The sequence below is a fragment of the Macrosteles quadrilineatus genome, unplaced genomic scaffold (genome assembly GCF_028750875.1).
Source record: "Macrosteles quadrilineatus isolate MER2022 unplaced genomic scaffold, UCM_ALF_1.0 Scaffold_1__1_contigs__length_201487025, whole genome shotgun sequence".
Classification (NCBI taxonomy): domain Eukaryota; kingdom Metazoa; phylum Arthropoda; class Insecta; order Hemiptera; family Cicadellidae; genus Macrosteles; species Macrosteles quadrilineatus.
Genome location: NW_026542594.1, coordinates 122,804,920 through 122,820,966, shown reverse-complemented (window position 1 = coordinate 122,820,966; position 16,047 = coordinate 122,804,920). Strand labels below are relative to the sequence as shown.

Here is a 16,047-nt window from a genome sequence, read left to right as displayed (position 1 = left end):
ACTTCATATTCTGACACAGCTTTAAATTTAAATATATTTTTATTGTCACTATGGGTCGACTTTCGGTACGTATTTATTAGATCTTTATCTACACCATACAATGATCCCATTTTTACAAATATTCATTCATATCACTAACATAAAAATCTTTAAGAATCATATTATTGCTCTCTTTACTAGAAATATAGCCTAATTTTGTTTAAGGCATTTCCAGAACTCTTTGGAATCTTTACAGTCAGACAATTTATCTATATAAAAGCTCTTTTTAGCATGCCATATAGTACCATTCAATTGATTTCTAATTTGTTTATACTCCGTCCAATCATATTCATGATATAGTTGCCATTAGCTGTATGGGCTATTAATTAACAACTGTGTCTAAGGAATGTCGGCCTTAGTCACAAGACTACAAAATCGCGCCACTCTTCCTACACTCATCTCCATTCATACTTGGCTTAAAATACCTACTTTGTATGGTCACCATTTCATAGAACACATTATTAACAGTATTAACATGTCTTGTACTCAAAACTTTTTCTTCAACTTATTTTTCAAATGTGTTCTGTTACTTTCTTATTTCTCCATTCTGCTTTTTTCCTAGTCATTCTCTTTGTAACAAGGGGTGCTTGACTGTCATAAATTCACCTAACATTTTATGTTATGTAAAAGTTCATATCATTAACACCAGTCATTTCAGAGACTTTTTCCCACTCAACTCTCTTAATTTCGTCAATTGTGTGAGCTATATTAAATTTAGAGAAGTCTCTGTATGTGACAAACTTAGTTACTCTTTTATTCCAATTATACTTAATATTGCAGTATACAAGTTTATGATCAGTGATTAGTTTTTGTCTGCTATCAATCATTCTATACTTGCAGCATCAATCACCCCACTCATCTCAAACTGAGTTGCTTTATTGGTAATAATATGGTCTATTAATGTGGCTACAAAGAGTCGAGGCCGGTATAGATAACATGCGGTGGTCTGTACACGATTGCCACGAATACTTTTGCACCCCTAGCTTTGACCACTACAAAGATAAATTCTATGCCTGGATCAATGACTTGCATGTCAACTTGATCAAAAGCCAAACCGTTCTTGATATAGAGTGCTACACCACCTCCAGTACCAAGAGCTCGGTCTGCCCTAGAGAGTGATGTATCCAGGTTTTTCATAGTGGTCGGAGGGTGTGCTGGGGCTGAGCCAAGTGACAGAAACCCCGTGTAAATCAAAGTCGAGATCAGTTGCCAGTGCACACAATTCGTCAAAACCTGTGTTCAAGGAACAAATATTTAAATGAGCAAAACACAGGCTTTGATTTCCTTGTTTCCCGCCACCTGGATAGGGGGTTCAGGACATCCCTCTGTGGAGAGAGATCAACCGGGACCGGACCCAATTCCACGTCAGAGGAAACAACTTCTATTGGAGTTTTCACGTAAGTACTGTGTAAGTTCTTAATTTCACCACCAGTGTAACCTGCAGTGTCATAAATAACATTGGCGTTGGGTTCTGTAGAGCTTTTGTAAAATTTATCATGGGTTCGCCAAGAAATCTGAACTGCCAGCGTATTGGGGCCAAGTTTACTGTTATTTAAATACAGTTTGTAGGAAATCTGTACATAATCTTTTGCCATATAAGAGGTTTCAATGTTTTTTATATTCCCTTAATCCATCTTGCAGTTTTACCCAGCTCATCTTACACAAAAAAATATTATTGTAGAATTTTTATTTTTATTTCAGTGACCTTGGACGGGTTGAGAATCCAGAGTTTGACCTTGAAGCTTCTTCTCACATATGTGAAGTACAAGTGAGCGAGCTTCTACTTACAGCCTCTGGTCGCAGGTCGCTTAAAGTAGGTCAAAGTGTTATATTCGTGTTTGCTTATGTGTTTCCTTTTGACCAATTTAACTAACTTTCTTTCTTTTATTATCAACTTAAACCTCCCCAACATCCTTCCTATGCCTCTGGCGAACAAAAACTGTCCACTCCATATAGTGTTAACTGCAATGAGAGTATAGTTACTTAAAATTAAAAGTATACAATTTTAGATGGTAAAATTATGAATTTAATACAATGAACGTAAAACTGAAACTAAGATAGTATTCCAGCATGAAGATGTAGACTATGCTTTTCTGATATAAGCTTCTTTGTCACTTCATGGTTTGAGGGTAACAATATTGGAAACTTAAAATGTTCGTCGTCGTGCATTAAAGTCAATTTTGATTTTACTCTTAACAAATAATTTTCATCATATGAAAATGATGAATATGAGTATGAATATTCATATGAGATTGAATATGAAAAAGCCTATATATAAGTCTGCATTTTGTTTCTTGAGATTAACTCATGAGACAAAGCAATACATTATGTAAAAACATTTGGGCCATACCACATTTCAGCACTAAAAAGATATATTCCTCCTCAGCCGAAAATACAAGTTTAATATAATCAAAAGTATGTGTATGAAGAAGAATAGTGTATTTAAAGAAAATTTTAAATTGAAGAAAATTAAATGAAAAGTGTGTGCAGAGAGACCTTAAACCCATGTAAATAGTTGAATGTAAAAAATAAAAAAATAAAATAGGCACTCCACACAGTTAATTAAATACCAGAAGAAATATGTAAATTGAATACATAAAATAGACGATCTGCAGTGTAATGAAATACTAACTTAATTAAGAAAAGTGTGAAGTGAGAAAAAATGTTAAGGAACAATAACTCATATGAACTATAACTATAATAATAGTGATGAGAAATTCATATTATCCCATTGTCCCCAATACATAAACAATAGTACTTCCTTTCTCCTATCTTTAATGTTAAGTGTTATAGTTATGTTGTTAATTAAATGTTCATGATTCAATAACTGTGTTGATTAAGTATTTGTATTTCAATAACCATGTTCCATCCATCGTTCTTCTTTAATAGTTAAGTCTTCTTTTATTAAATGTTATTGTTCACATTTCAAACCAAAATTTATTTCACTGTGTATCGAAACCTCATATTACATGTAATATTCAGTTTCTGCGGGGATATTGCAACAGTTCATAAATTTGGATATAATTATGTATATAAATAGATAATAAAAATAGCCTATTACCAGTTAATTAAGCCTAACAGCCTGTTTAAAATATATGATGTTTATAATCTATTTCAAACACAAGCTAAAATAAAATAAATATATAGGTAGGCCTAATTAAATAAATCTCAAAAAGCCAATTTACACAAATTAAATTTTATATAATATTAATTGACCTGAGTGATTAAAAGTGAGTAGTGAACTTCAAGATCTAGAAGACCTGAGTGCATTGTTGCTGTAGAACACAATTTAGCAACTGGACTTCGTGGGAGTGATTTCGCTTGCTGTAGTGCAGTTTTAAATACACTACACTGCCCAGACCCAGCAATATGCTTTAAGTGTTTATCAGCGAGCCCATTTTCTTGGTAAAGGAAACAGGACTCGACCTGGCAGTCCTTACGGATGTGACCCACCTCCCCGCATCGAAGGCAGTTTTTGCTTCTGTCACGGCCCTTGCAGTTCCGGGAGGAATGGCCGAAACCGAGGCACTTAAAACACCTCTTCACTTCCACCCTCCGTCTGAGCCTGCAATTGACCCATCCAACTCTCTGGTGCTGGAGTGCCAACACCTTACTGGCGTGTGCGTCTGCCATTTCGGCAACCGCCATCCGCTGCTGACTCCTATTGGATTTAGTGAGCCACACCCTTAGAATGGCCGTTTGCCCGGCAAGCTCGGGTACAGCTTTCTTCAGGGCCTCAACAACGTCGCTCTCCGTCGACACACAATCAATGTCTCGAACCTCGATTGATGTTTTAGGCTCAAGAGCACGGACGGTGCCCTGGCCTTCAACAGCTGCCTTCAGTTCGGCAGTAAAAGCAGCCTTGTCTTTCGACTTACTCAGTTCAAGGAGAACGTCCCTGTCCCGGGTTTGTCTAATCGACCGTACAACCGTATCAGTCTGCTCCGGCTTAGCTTTTGCCTAAATCACACTAAGGACTTCGGCGAAAGATCTCCTCCCTTAGGGTTTGACCAGGACTGCCTCCGTTCTGAGCTTTTTTGGCCGCGCCTTTCTCCGAGCAGGGGCCGAGCCGTGCCCAGTTTGGGCTACGCGGGTTGGCTGTACAGTGTGCCTTCACTGCCTCATTCTTCATGGAGGTGACCTCTGCCCGCCTCAATTGCCTCTTCTCCTTTTTGGAAAGACGTTTTTCCCACAGAGCCCCAGGTGTCTCCACAGCTGACCCCTTGCGGGAACTTCCCTGAATGGGGGTCGTGGGTGGCTGTGGCTGTCGGCGCTTCGGTGTAGCTGCAGCTGCGTCCGAAAAGGATCTGGGCACAGCAGACGAGAGGCCCGTCTGAGTCGCCTTGCCTTTAGGTGGTATTTTTGGTCTGGACGCCTTCTTCTCTTTTCGGAGGACTCTCCAATGTGGAACGCCTCCGACGTTTCTTAGAAGGCAGCCCTCTTTCAACGGGCAGGGACACCACCTTTTCGGCAATCTTTTCCATGGCCCCCTTGCTCACCAGACGGCAGGCAAAGGCAAAGTCAAGGTCATCCTCTAATTTGGCCATTCCATTTTTGACCACTTGATTTACGGCTCTGGGTCCGGAAGGTGTCCAGCATAGCCTTGATCGTCTCCTTGAAATCATCAATATGCGTGATTCAATCTACTCGATATCACGGACGATCAGTTAATATAAAATATCAGAAATGACATTAATAAATGTGAACAAAAACCAAACCATATTCTTTATTTTTCATACATCAAACAACAACTGAAACTCTTATTTGTTTTTTTAACCAAAAACAATTTAAAAACATCTGACTATATAATATTTTATCCATACAGGGTGTCCCGGAACTCTCTACCAATATTTTAGGGCATTGTTCCTGGGTAAGAAACATATCTAAATATCATATTTCAATTGTCCGGAAGTCCTTATTTACTCAGATAGCCGCCATTTTGTTTTTTCACTTATTAATTTTTTTCTGAAGATTGGTTAAACATACGAAGTTGAAACTTTGCACAAACATTTATGACAACTAGACAAAGCTACAAAAAAATTATGACGATTTTTCAAATTCATAAAACAAAATGGCGGCTGTTTAAAATTTTGTTTCTTAAATTACTCGAAAACCGTTGATCTTACAAAAATTTTACAAGAATAACTTTTTTAAGGCAATTTTATTACAAATCGATTGACACCTTAATCTTTAAGACCGCTTTCAGCATGCGCTGCAACTAATATCCGGCGGTCACGTATCACTAAAACTGCCATATCTCAGTTAATACTCGTCTGATCTTAAAGATTAAGGTGTCAATCGATTTGTAATAAAATTGCCTTAAAAAAGTTATTCTTGTAAAATTTTTGTAAAATCAACGGTTTTCGAGTAATTTAAGAAACAAAATTTTAAACAGCCGCCATTTTGTTTTATGAATTTGAAAAATCGTCATAATTTTTTTGTAGCTTTGTCTAGTTGTCATAGATGTTTGTGCAAAGTTTAAACTTCGTATGTTTAACCAATTTTTAGAAAAAAATTAATAAGTGAAAAAAACAAAATGGCGGCTATCTGAGTAACTAAGGACTTCCGGAAAATTTAAATATGATATTTAGATATGTTTCTTACCCATGAACAATGCCCTAAAATATTGGTAGAGAGTTCCGGGACACCCTGTATAAGAAAACAGTCTTTTGGCAAAGAAATAAGAATATTATATTGAGGTGTTTTCTTTGTAAATGATTTATCATCGTACATCAATCATCCCCCCCAAAACCCTCAATATATTTTAAATCTTCCTCTTTCTAGACCTTAAGTTATACACAGGTGATGCATTGTTATGGTCTTCTGCTTCTTGTTCATCATCTTCGGCTTGAGTTGCTTCACGGAGAGTTTGCGGAAGTATTTTAAACTCCGACATGTGTACCTTAATTGGTGGATCAGACCTCAAGAGGTACACTCCCTTCCCTAGCTTGTGTTCCACCTCAAAAGGTCCAAGCCATTTCCGTGCCATCCCTGCATGCACATTTTTAAGCTTACTACTCAAGGGATGGTTTCGCCGAAGAACCAACGTACCCGGTTTCAGGTCCTGCTCTTCAGGTACATCGTTTCTCTCAGCTTCCCTCCTCGAACTCTCTTCAGCTTGTCGATTCATATGTTTGATTTGTTTCACGTTTTCTTCATGCCATGCAGTCAAATTCATAGTTTCAGGAGAGTTTTCATGCATGAAGTTCCAATCACCAGTTCTTTTTATTTCCCGACCAAGAAAAAGTTCTGCTGGGGAGAAGCCTGTGACGCGATTTACTCGCTGTCTGATGGCAAGGAGAGACTCATGCAAGTGTTGATCCCATTTGGTATGTTCTTCGTCAAACAAATGAATCCTGAACAGCTTCTTAAGCTCCTGATTTCTCCGTTCAGTAGGATTTGCCTGAGGGTGGTAGATTGGCGTTGTCCAGTGTTCAATAGCCCATTCAGTTAGAGTCCGTAACCATTGTTTTGACGTGAACGGACTGCCATTATCTGTGAGAAGACATCATGGATAACCATAACGACTAAAGACCTCTGTTCGTAGGATCTGTAGAATTCTTCCCGACGTAGCTTCAGGAATGGCAAATGCTTCGACCTACCTGGTAAAAAGGTCTGTCACCACCAAAATTCCAGTCTTCCCTCGAGATGTTCTGGGGTCCCATAAGATCTAGAGCAACAACCTCCCACGGCTGGTGTGGCCGACGTCCTCTCATGCTTGTACTAGCTTTTTGGTTGTTAGCCTTGGTACAGGCACAGATAGTGCAGGATTGGACGTAGTTCTTGATGTCCTGATGCATATTTACCCAGAAGAAACGACGCCGAATCGAAGTGTAGGTCTCGTCTTGTCCTGGATGGCCAGCTTCAGGGCTGTCGTGGTACTTCTCTAGAATCCTTATAGCCTGAGACTTCGGAACTACAATCACAGGAGAAGATTCTGATAGATGAGATTTGTACATAAGTAAACTGTCTTCCAAGCGAAGGTTCTTATAGCATGTCTTGAACTGGAATGGGACAGCTTCAGAATTAGTGTAACGTTTGTTTATCCAGGATTTCATTCTACTACAAGCTGCATCTTCATTCTGCCATTTCTTTATCAGTTCCAAGTCAATGTCACAATTTTCCCGTTGTGTCACCTTAAGAACAGGCTCAATCTGTCTTAACTTCATTGGGACTGGAACTTCCCTCTCCATGAGTTCTTTGGAAGTTTTTTTTGACTGGTAGTTTTGGGACTTGGAAACTCTTCTAGAACCATTCTCGTCCCTATTAGAACGGTTCTGGTCTAGTTTTCCGGACAACGGACCTTCACATGCCCAGTTTGCCCACATTGATAACATTTAAAGGAGTTATCAGGGTTCAAAGTTCTGGTTTTTGAGGAATAAAAGCTTACCTCTTCGTCTAGCTTTGCTACTATGCTCCTGAGTTCGTCAAATGATTTTGGTTGAGCTACCTTAACTAGAGACCTAATCTTATCATGTAAAAGTTCCATAATATAAGTAACACTCTCGTCAATACTCCCACCATCATTCATTCTCTTAAACAACTGTAACTTTTGAATAACAAATGCCCCAGCTCTCATGCCACTAGGTTGAACATCCGTCAAGAATTTCTTAGTGATTAATGCTTTGACAGCCTCTGAATTAAATCTCTGCATAAACTCATGTTTGAATGTGTCCCATTCTAGACTTAGACCCTTAATGTTTTGCCACCAAGTACCTGCCGAACCTCTCAACTGTTGGCTCACAATCTGCAGATATATTTCTGACGGTATACACGTCCGTTTTAACAAAGACTCGCTAGTAGCTAAAAACGCTGTGGGACATTCCTCTAACCTGCCGTGAAATTCCGGTAAGCTGTCTTTTATAATTTTGGGATCCACAGCAGGCATGAATGATGGTTGGTACTCTGGATTATTCCAAGTAATTGTCTTTTCCTGTGAGGATATCTGTGTTCCAATAGCTTGAATTTTATTGTGAAATTTAGTTTCCATGTAATCAATTTTAGTTTCCAATTCATTTAATTTATCAGAGTTACCATCAAAATTTGTTTCTATAATTTTGTAATTTTATCAATGGTCACGACAGCATCTGACTCCAATGATTCAATTCTTTTGGCTAATTTTGAATAGTTGTGAGAAATTTGTTCCATAAATGATGACATTTTACTATTAATATCTGCCGACTGTGTGTCAAGTTTCTCAGTAATATCGTTAATATCTGCCGACTGTGTGTCAAGTTTCTCAGATTGGATATCTAGTTTCTCCGAAATTTTGGACAGTAGAGTACTCATCGGGTCAGGTTATGATATTTGTTCTACCAACTGGGTATTTCGGCCTACCCGTGGTCGAAGCTCGTAGGCTTTGCTTCCTGTCTCCTTCTGCTCACTTTCTTCCAGGCCTTTCTCTAGCATTTCAGTTGTCAAATCTTCAACTCCTAATTTTGTCATTTCTTAATTAAAAGTCCTGTCACGGTCGCCAATTGAAATCGTCAATTTGCGTGATTCAATCTACTCGATACCACGGACGATCAGTTAATATAAAATATCAGAAATGACATTAATAAATGTGAACAAAAACCAAACCATATTCTTTATTTTTCATACATCAAACAACAACTGAAACTCTTATTTGTTTTTTTTTACCAAAAACAATTTAAAAACATCTGACTATATAATATTTTATCTATATAAGAAAACAGTCTTTTGGCAAAGAAATAAGAATATTATATTGAGGTGTTTTCTTTGTAAATGATTTATCATCGTACGTCATCCTCCATATCACGGAGCCGGGTTTCAATGTTACTATCTGCGTCAAGATATTCTTGACGCAGAAGCACCATCTCAGAAACTTCCAACCGCGACGTCGCTGTGAAGGTTTCCTTTGGCATCTCTACAGCAGAACTGATCGGCAGCAGAGTTCCCGGCAATGCCTGTTTGACGTCTACATCGCCAACATTTTCTGAGCTGTTCCCAGCTCCACTTGCCGATGGAGACCCTAAATGGGAAAACTTAGAACACTTGAAAGGTGCAGGTGGCGGAAATGTTGGTGGTGGCGACCTCTTAAGTTTGGAGCTTCGGACAAAAGGGCTCTGCTCCACTTCAAACTAATTTACTTGCTCATTTGAGCTCCTCTTCAATGATGTGTTTGGGGTATTTTTATTCAAACTCATCGTGTTTTCTCCAGCGCATCGGGCGGCAAGGAGCGGCCCGGAATCAGTCAGGAACGGGTATACCCTCAGGGGCAAAAACCCCTACCCCAGTTCCCCGGGGCCCGACCTCCGTTTGCCCAGCACCGGAAACCTGACGTGCCGGGGGTCGCCCGTCACAATGCAGAGCCCAACCTCTACATCCATGCCGCACTCCCTGACCAAGTGAGTTCGTCGGTCACCCTTTTAGTCGCCTCTTACGACAAGCCCAAGAAGGCTGCGGTGCTATTCTAACCCGGTACCGGTCTGAGGGGGATTGGCATATACTTAGTTTTAGATATATTAACAGTGAGTTTATTTTGATCGAACCATCGCTTGACGGTGAGTAGGTCCCGCTCCGCATTTTGATACACCTCCTCCCAGCTATCGCCCTCAAACAAAGGAGCGGTGTTGTCAGCATACAGGAAGATCTGTCTGGCCTCTAGATTAATTTTGCCAAGGTTATAAATATATTTTAAGAATAGAAGAGGCTCCAAATTTGATCCTTGAATTACACCATAATCAATTTTTTCGTTATGAACAACTCCTTCCTAAAATGGAGACAATTTGGGAATGATTAGAAAGGTAATTTTTAAACCAATTATATGCAGTTCCAGTGACCCCTATACACCTTAGCTTGTCCAGAAGCAGCGATCTGTCAAGAAAAGAAAAGAAAATCATTCAAATTTTTGACTTTCCGGAAGCCTAATTGTTTATCAAAGACTTCTCTATTAACTTAGCAAGACACTAGCCGAAGTAATTTGGTCTAGAGTTAACACATTGATCTTATTCCCCTCATTTGTATATAGTGTTAGTCCCATGCCTCACTTTAAATAAAACTACATCAAGAAGTAGTTGTTCTTGTTGTCCCCTTTCTTACAATAGGCAAGACTTTACCTTTAATATACATTAGGAAATTTACCTTGAAGTAAACAGTTGTTGATAACGTGCAAAAGGGGTTGTTTCAGTTCAATAAAGTTGGTATTTACTCAAGGGAGGTACAGAAGAGCCTTCGATGACGTCAGCTGTCAGATCTCCTCTTGAAGGAACACAATTACCGCAACAATACGGAATTCAGTCATCGGCCTCGGTGGTGTAGTGAATAGCGTGTCGGACTGATAATCCGAAGGTGCCAGGTTTGAATCCCGCTGGCAGCACTAACTTTTTGTCAACAATTTTTTTCATATCAGCAAGTTTGGTTGGTTTGGTTTGGTTATGACAGTTTAATTTTATAATTATAAAATTGAATTTTAGGCATTTATAATTTAATTTTATGAACAAAACCATTATTAGATTAGTAAACCTTCATTCGATTTTTTCATTATCAGCACGTTTGGTTAGTTTGGTTAGGTTATGACAGTTTAATTTAATAATTGAAAAATTTTAAGATTAATTTTATAATTTTTCTTAATTTTATAATTAATTAGGCCTAATAGTGAAGTAAAAATTACGCGCTGTGCTCTCAACTACAACGCTGTTAGCGGAGGAATTTTGAATTAAACTATGATGTCATTGTTCCCTCATTTGTACCTTCCTTAAGTCAGACCCAATAAAGTCATCTTTGACAATTTTTTGTTGGAATGTTGTCAGCACCAAATTCAATAAGCAAACAATACAAAATTCAATAAAGTTCACAACAGTTGGTTTTATTTGTGATATGGTCTTGAATGTTGGATTTTCCAGGTTCTATATGAATACCTGAAGACTGAGAGTGATTGGTTGATAGTAACCTTGGGCCAGACTCCTCTCCCTGTCTACTCCAACACTCTGTTGTACACAATGTTCCATGTGGGAGGTCGACCATTTGACCAGGTGATAAAAATATGCTCAGTAGGTGCTTACAATGAAATGTAACCTCATTGTCACAACCCTTTTTATCGAATTTCCCTGGTGGCAAGGATATATATATATATGTATATAAGTGTCCGTAAACATGATAGAACTTGAGAGATTATGGTCCGATTTTTATCAAATTTGGCATTATTTTTATGTGTAGGGAGTGATAAACTTGAATGAGTTCGCAAAACAGTAAGATTGGGACATGAGAAAGGAGTGTTATAGAGTTTTTAAATGTTAAAAAATTTGTGTTTTTTTATGTTTAACCTTAAACATGGAAATGCCGGAATTTTCATCACAACCATCATGTAGAGCAACAACTTTGTAGTAAAAAGCATGTTGTATAGTTAGTTAAAGGTTACAGAGAAAATATAAAAAATACCCCCGCCGCAGCAAACCTGCAGACTAAGCGAATTTCAACTTGTCTGATTACATTAATATTTCCATAAATAAGACATATTTATTCCCAATTTAAGTAGCATTAGATTTAACGAGTGCTTAGGTTTGCTGCTATGGGGAAGGTAAAATGTGTTTTTTGACCAAACGTCAATAGTGTAGTATGAAATTAAATCAATTTGCCAAATTTTATTAAAATTTATCCATAAACAAGTTGACTACAACAGTTTTCATTTTCTCCATAAGAATAACGTGGGTATTTTAAATTACACTTTTTTTATATTTTCTCCGTGACCGTTAGGCATACAGCAATGCTTCAATATACTAAATTATAAGCTCTACAAAATGGTTGGGAAAGATGTTCCAAAATTTTATGTTTTTAGGGTCAAAAATGGGAAAAACCCATTTTTACCCCGTAAAATCCCCCGTAAAACCCCCGTTCCCATGGTCCGATCATGCTGGTTCGCGAACTCGTTCCAAATAAATGTAGGTTTACAGGTTTATACCAAATTTCATCAAAATCGGATAATTTTTGTTCGAGTTATGATAACGGACACACACACACACACACATATATATATATATATATATATATATATATATATATAACCCTAATTTAATAAACAAGAAAATCTAAAATCTAAAAACAAAAACTCAAGAATGAAGAAGAAAAACAGAAAAAAGACTTAATATGTCTCCCATTCAGTACCTCGATCGATAAACCATTCAGTACCTCGATCGATAAACCTTTAAGAAAAACATTTGACAGGTCAAAATTCAAAATTAGTTATAGAACAAGAAATAACTCCTTCAGATTAATAAAACAAATGTCCAACAATAATCGGCAACCAATGAATAAATATGAAAAACCAGGAATATACCAAATCAATTGAAAAGATTGTTCTAAATTTTATATCGGACAAACAATCAATTTCTTGCCGATTCAAAGAACACATTTAATCAGTAAAATCCAACAACATGACAACTCAAAAATCAATGTACGCGGACACATTTTATCACATAACTATAGTTATGGAAAAATTGAAGATAGTGTCAACATTTTAGAATATGAACAAAAAGGAGAAAGGATGAATGTAAAAGAAGAATTACATATATATCAACAAGAAAAAATGAAAGCAACATCCTTAACATAATGCAAACACAAAATTTTAACCCAATTTATGATAAGATCCAAGAATTAAGACAAAATTAATAATTAAAACCATTGGTATAACGATATTCTTAATTATATAATTTTCCAAGTCAAGATAGATTTAGTTAAAATTTAAACATGTTATTGTATTTATTTTCTTTGTTTACATAATATTAGATTTAATAACATTGAGAAAGACCATGACCTTAGTGTTGAAATGCATCAGTCATTAAAAATAAATTTAAAAAAAGGGTACTATGGTGTATTATTTATTGAGCGGAGCGAGTGAAGCGAGCGAAGCTCTTATACGTAGACTCTTATGCATTTCGTAATACGCAAACTCCTCCTAGACGGCTTAATCAATCGTTTTCAAATTTTGCATGGTGATAAAGACCATATCTGTGAGTGCCAACATCTATATGGCGTTAAAAAAGTCTCTCAGGAATCCGCCCCACTGGGTCTCAAAGTTTCAATATAATCCTTATGGAAGCAGTATTTGAAACATAAACAAAGACATATGATCAGCTGTTGACGTTTGAATGCAGTAGAAAAAGAAATAGCTGATAGCATTATTCCATAGATATTAGAAGATAAACGGTGGTATGGATCATAAATATAATCAAACTAGCTGTGTGCCCGTTCTATGCACGGATCTTAAAGTATTCAGTTGAAACCTTCTTATATTAAGAAAAGCAGTTGGTTTGCATATTTTCAGATATACTGGCAAAACTATTATATATAAACCTTCGCAAATACAGTATCTGACAGTTTCAAGCCAAAACAAATGCTTCGCAATTAAATGTCACCCGGATTGTGTTGGTCCATATGTTAAATCCAATGATTAAACTAAAAAAAAGCTTTGTTGGCCTAGATCTATGAGGCATAGCCCTAAGGCCTATAGTTGAAAGTTACTTCCCACAAATGGTTAAAGGCATTTAAAGTACTACCTCAACCTCACCATTTAACACTTTATTCGGGTTGACATTTTCAGTATCAAGGTGCTCTTGTCCTTTTCGTGACACTGAGAAATAAGGACATAAATGCGTTACCAACAGACATACACACAAAAATACAGAACTTAATTAGGGAATTTGCTACGTTTTAAGCATAACAAAGTAGCCTACATATAAATTAGAATTTGAAATCTTTGTCAATGTCATCATATTTTTTTTTAATAACAATTTATATTTGCTTGGACCGAAGATGACCCGAAATGCTGTTGAAATGATGGCTTACTTTATAAAATGAAGTATTATAGACAATTTAGATTGGTAATTTAACCTATAATAAAAATTACCAAAATAGGCCACGAACTATCGGTGGGGCACACGGAAGATTTCTCAGGTGCCGTTTGACGTCACTAACTGCTGCGTCTGAAGAAACAGACAATTTTATAATTTTCCATTATTATAATTATAATATTTATTATTATGTTTATAATTTATAATTATAATACTGTCATAACCTAACCAAACTAACCAAACGTGCTGATAATGGAAAAATCGAATAAAGGTTTACTAATCTAAAAAATAGTGTTGTTCATAAAATAAAATTATAATTGCCTAAAATTTAATTTTATAATTATAAAATTAAACTGTCATAACCTAACCAAACCAACCAAACTTGCTGATATGAAAAAATTGTTGATAAAAAGTTAGTGCCGCCGGCGGAATTCGAACCCGGAACATACGGATTATCAGCCCGCAACGCTATCCACTGCACCACCGAGGCCAATGGCTCAAGACCGTATCGTTGCGGTATTGGTGTTCCCTCAAAGTGACGTCAGCAGTTAGTGACGTCAAACGGCACCTGAGAAATCTTCCGTGTGCCGTTTCGACGAACTATTGATACATAAACAACATAAATCGTAAACAATTCATGATGGTTTGCTAAACAAATGTTTTACTTAAATGAGTTATCATTTTCTTAGCATAAACTAAAAATCCAGACAGAAAAAGCAAAACTTATACAGTTAAGACATCAATTAAATTGAATAAGGCTGTAATACCACTGTATAAATAAGGTGCAACACTAACGATAACTAATTTGTAAATTACAGTGATGTGTTGGTACCTAAAAATAATTCTTGCTGCTACCAACGGTTCTAAGGAAAAGAACCAGTACCAAAAACCAACGTTTACAGTTAAGAATTAAGGCCGACAAATTAAATGCGTTAATCAAGTTCCAAGGTTATTGATTTCTTGGTTTTGGATTTTCTCGTGAAAAGTTATCGGCAATCAAAATTATTTCCCATTAATTGCTTTATTCGTAAACAACTTTTAATGTAATCTTATTGGTGTCAGTTTGAAAAAAAAACCTTATAAAAACAACTGTTTGTTATTTAATAGATTACGCAGGCCTATTCTCTAAACAATGATTGGTATATCTTTTAACATTAGAATTAAATGTGACAAAAATCACGCAATGCTGGGTTTTTGGACGTTTGTAATTTTATTTCTTAAGTAGGGAGGCCGTGCATTCTAGGGAAAAGTACCGGTATCAAGGATTGTCGTCGAAAAGGTTGTTATGAATAATTGGGTAGGCGTAAGTACCCAAGAGATGGGCTATGGGCCTATTGGCTGTATGGTCCAGCGATTGCATCATACGGTGAGTAGGAACAGAAAGTGACACATTGGAAAAGCGAGTTTAGCATCATCCATAAACCGTAAACCTCTGTTACAATCACCCACTGCAGTTGTGATTTTTTACTTTACACTTTATACTTTACACAACCACCATTGAAGCGCCGTCAATGAGTGGAATCCTTGTTAGTAAGCTATTGGCGACGATCATTAATAAATTCAAGTTTCCCAGCCCTATACAACACTGATTCAAGGTCTTCTTTCTGGTTATCAAAACTCAAGAAAAATTTTATACACAAAGAATCTCTGGTTCCTGACCTGGATAATGCTATTAAATTTCATTTACGGTTACACTATATTATTCCACTTGCGATTAATTAAATCCGTTATGTAAGACAACGTTTTTAATCTCACTTGGATGGGCTTTGCCTTCAAAACGTGATCGGAAATGGTTGTGGTATTTGTAAACAACATTTGTAAACATATCAGTGACAGCTAGAAAAAATAATCTTGATCCGAACAGCTGTTCGTTATTTCATAGATCATTATGTGATTAAATTAAAAATTGGACGAAAACTTGACAAAAATCGCACAAAACTGCATTTTTGAACGTCCGTAATGTTATTTACTAAGTAGTGAGGCCATATTTTAATGGCTAAAGACACTCTCTCTAATCCAGTGAATACATTAAAATGGCTTGGATCTTGATAGGTACTCTCATTTTCCTGGAGAAGATTGCGTAAAATGCCATCTTGAGTGTTACAGAAAGACAGACGGACAGACAGAAATTTAGATGAGACTTGTTTCGGCTTCTTTAATGTATAAAACGTAAAAATAACCTACAAATGAATGATTCTGA

At 36.8% G+C, this 16,047-nt stretch overlaps 1 protein-coding gene across 1 annotated transcript in view; it reads left to right on the top strand.

Moving 5' to 3' along the window:
• LOC128984248 (uncharacterized) overlaps positions 1-16,047 on the top strand; it is a 188,647-nt gene that overhangs the window by 154,620 nt on the left and 17,980 nt on the right. The window contains exons 13-14 of the mRNA XM_054403554.1: positions 1,741-1,852; positions 10,905-11,033. Coding sequence (XP_054259529.1) covers positions 1,741-1,852; positions 10,905-11,033 — 241 coding nt within the window. The remainder of the gene's footprint in view (positions 1-1,740; positions 1,853-10,904; positions 11,034-16,047) is intronic.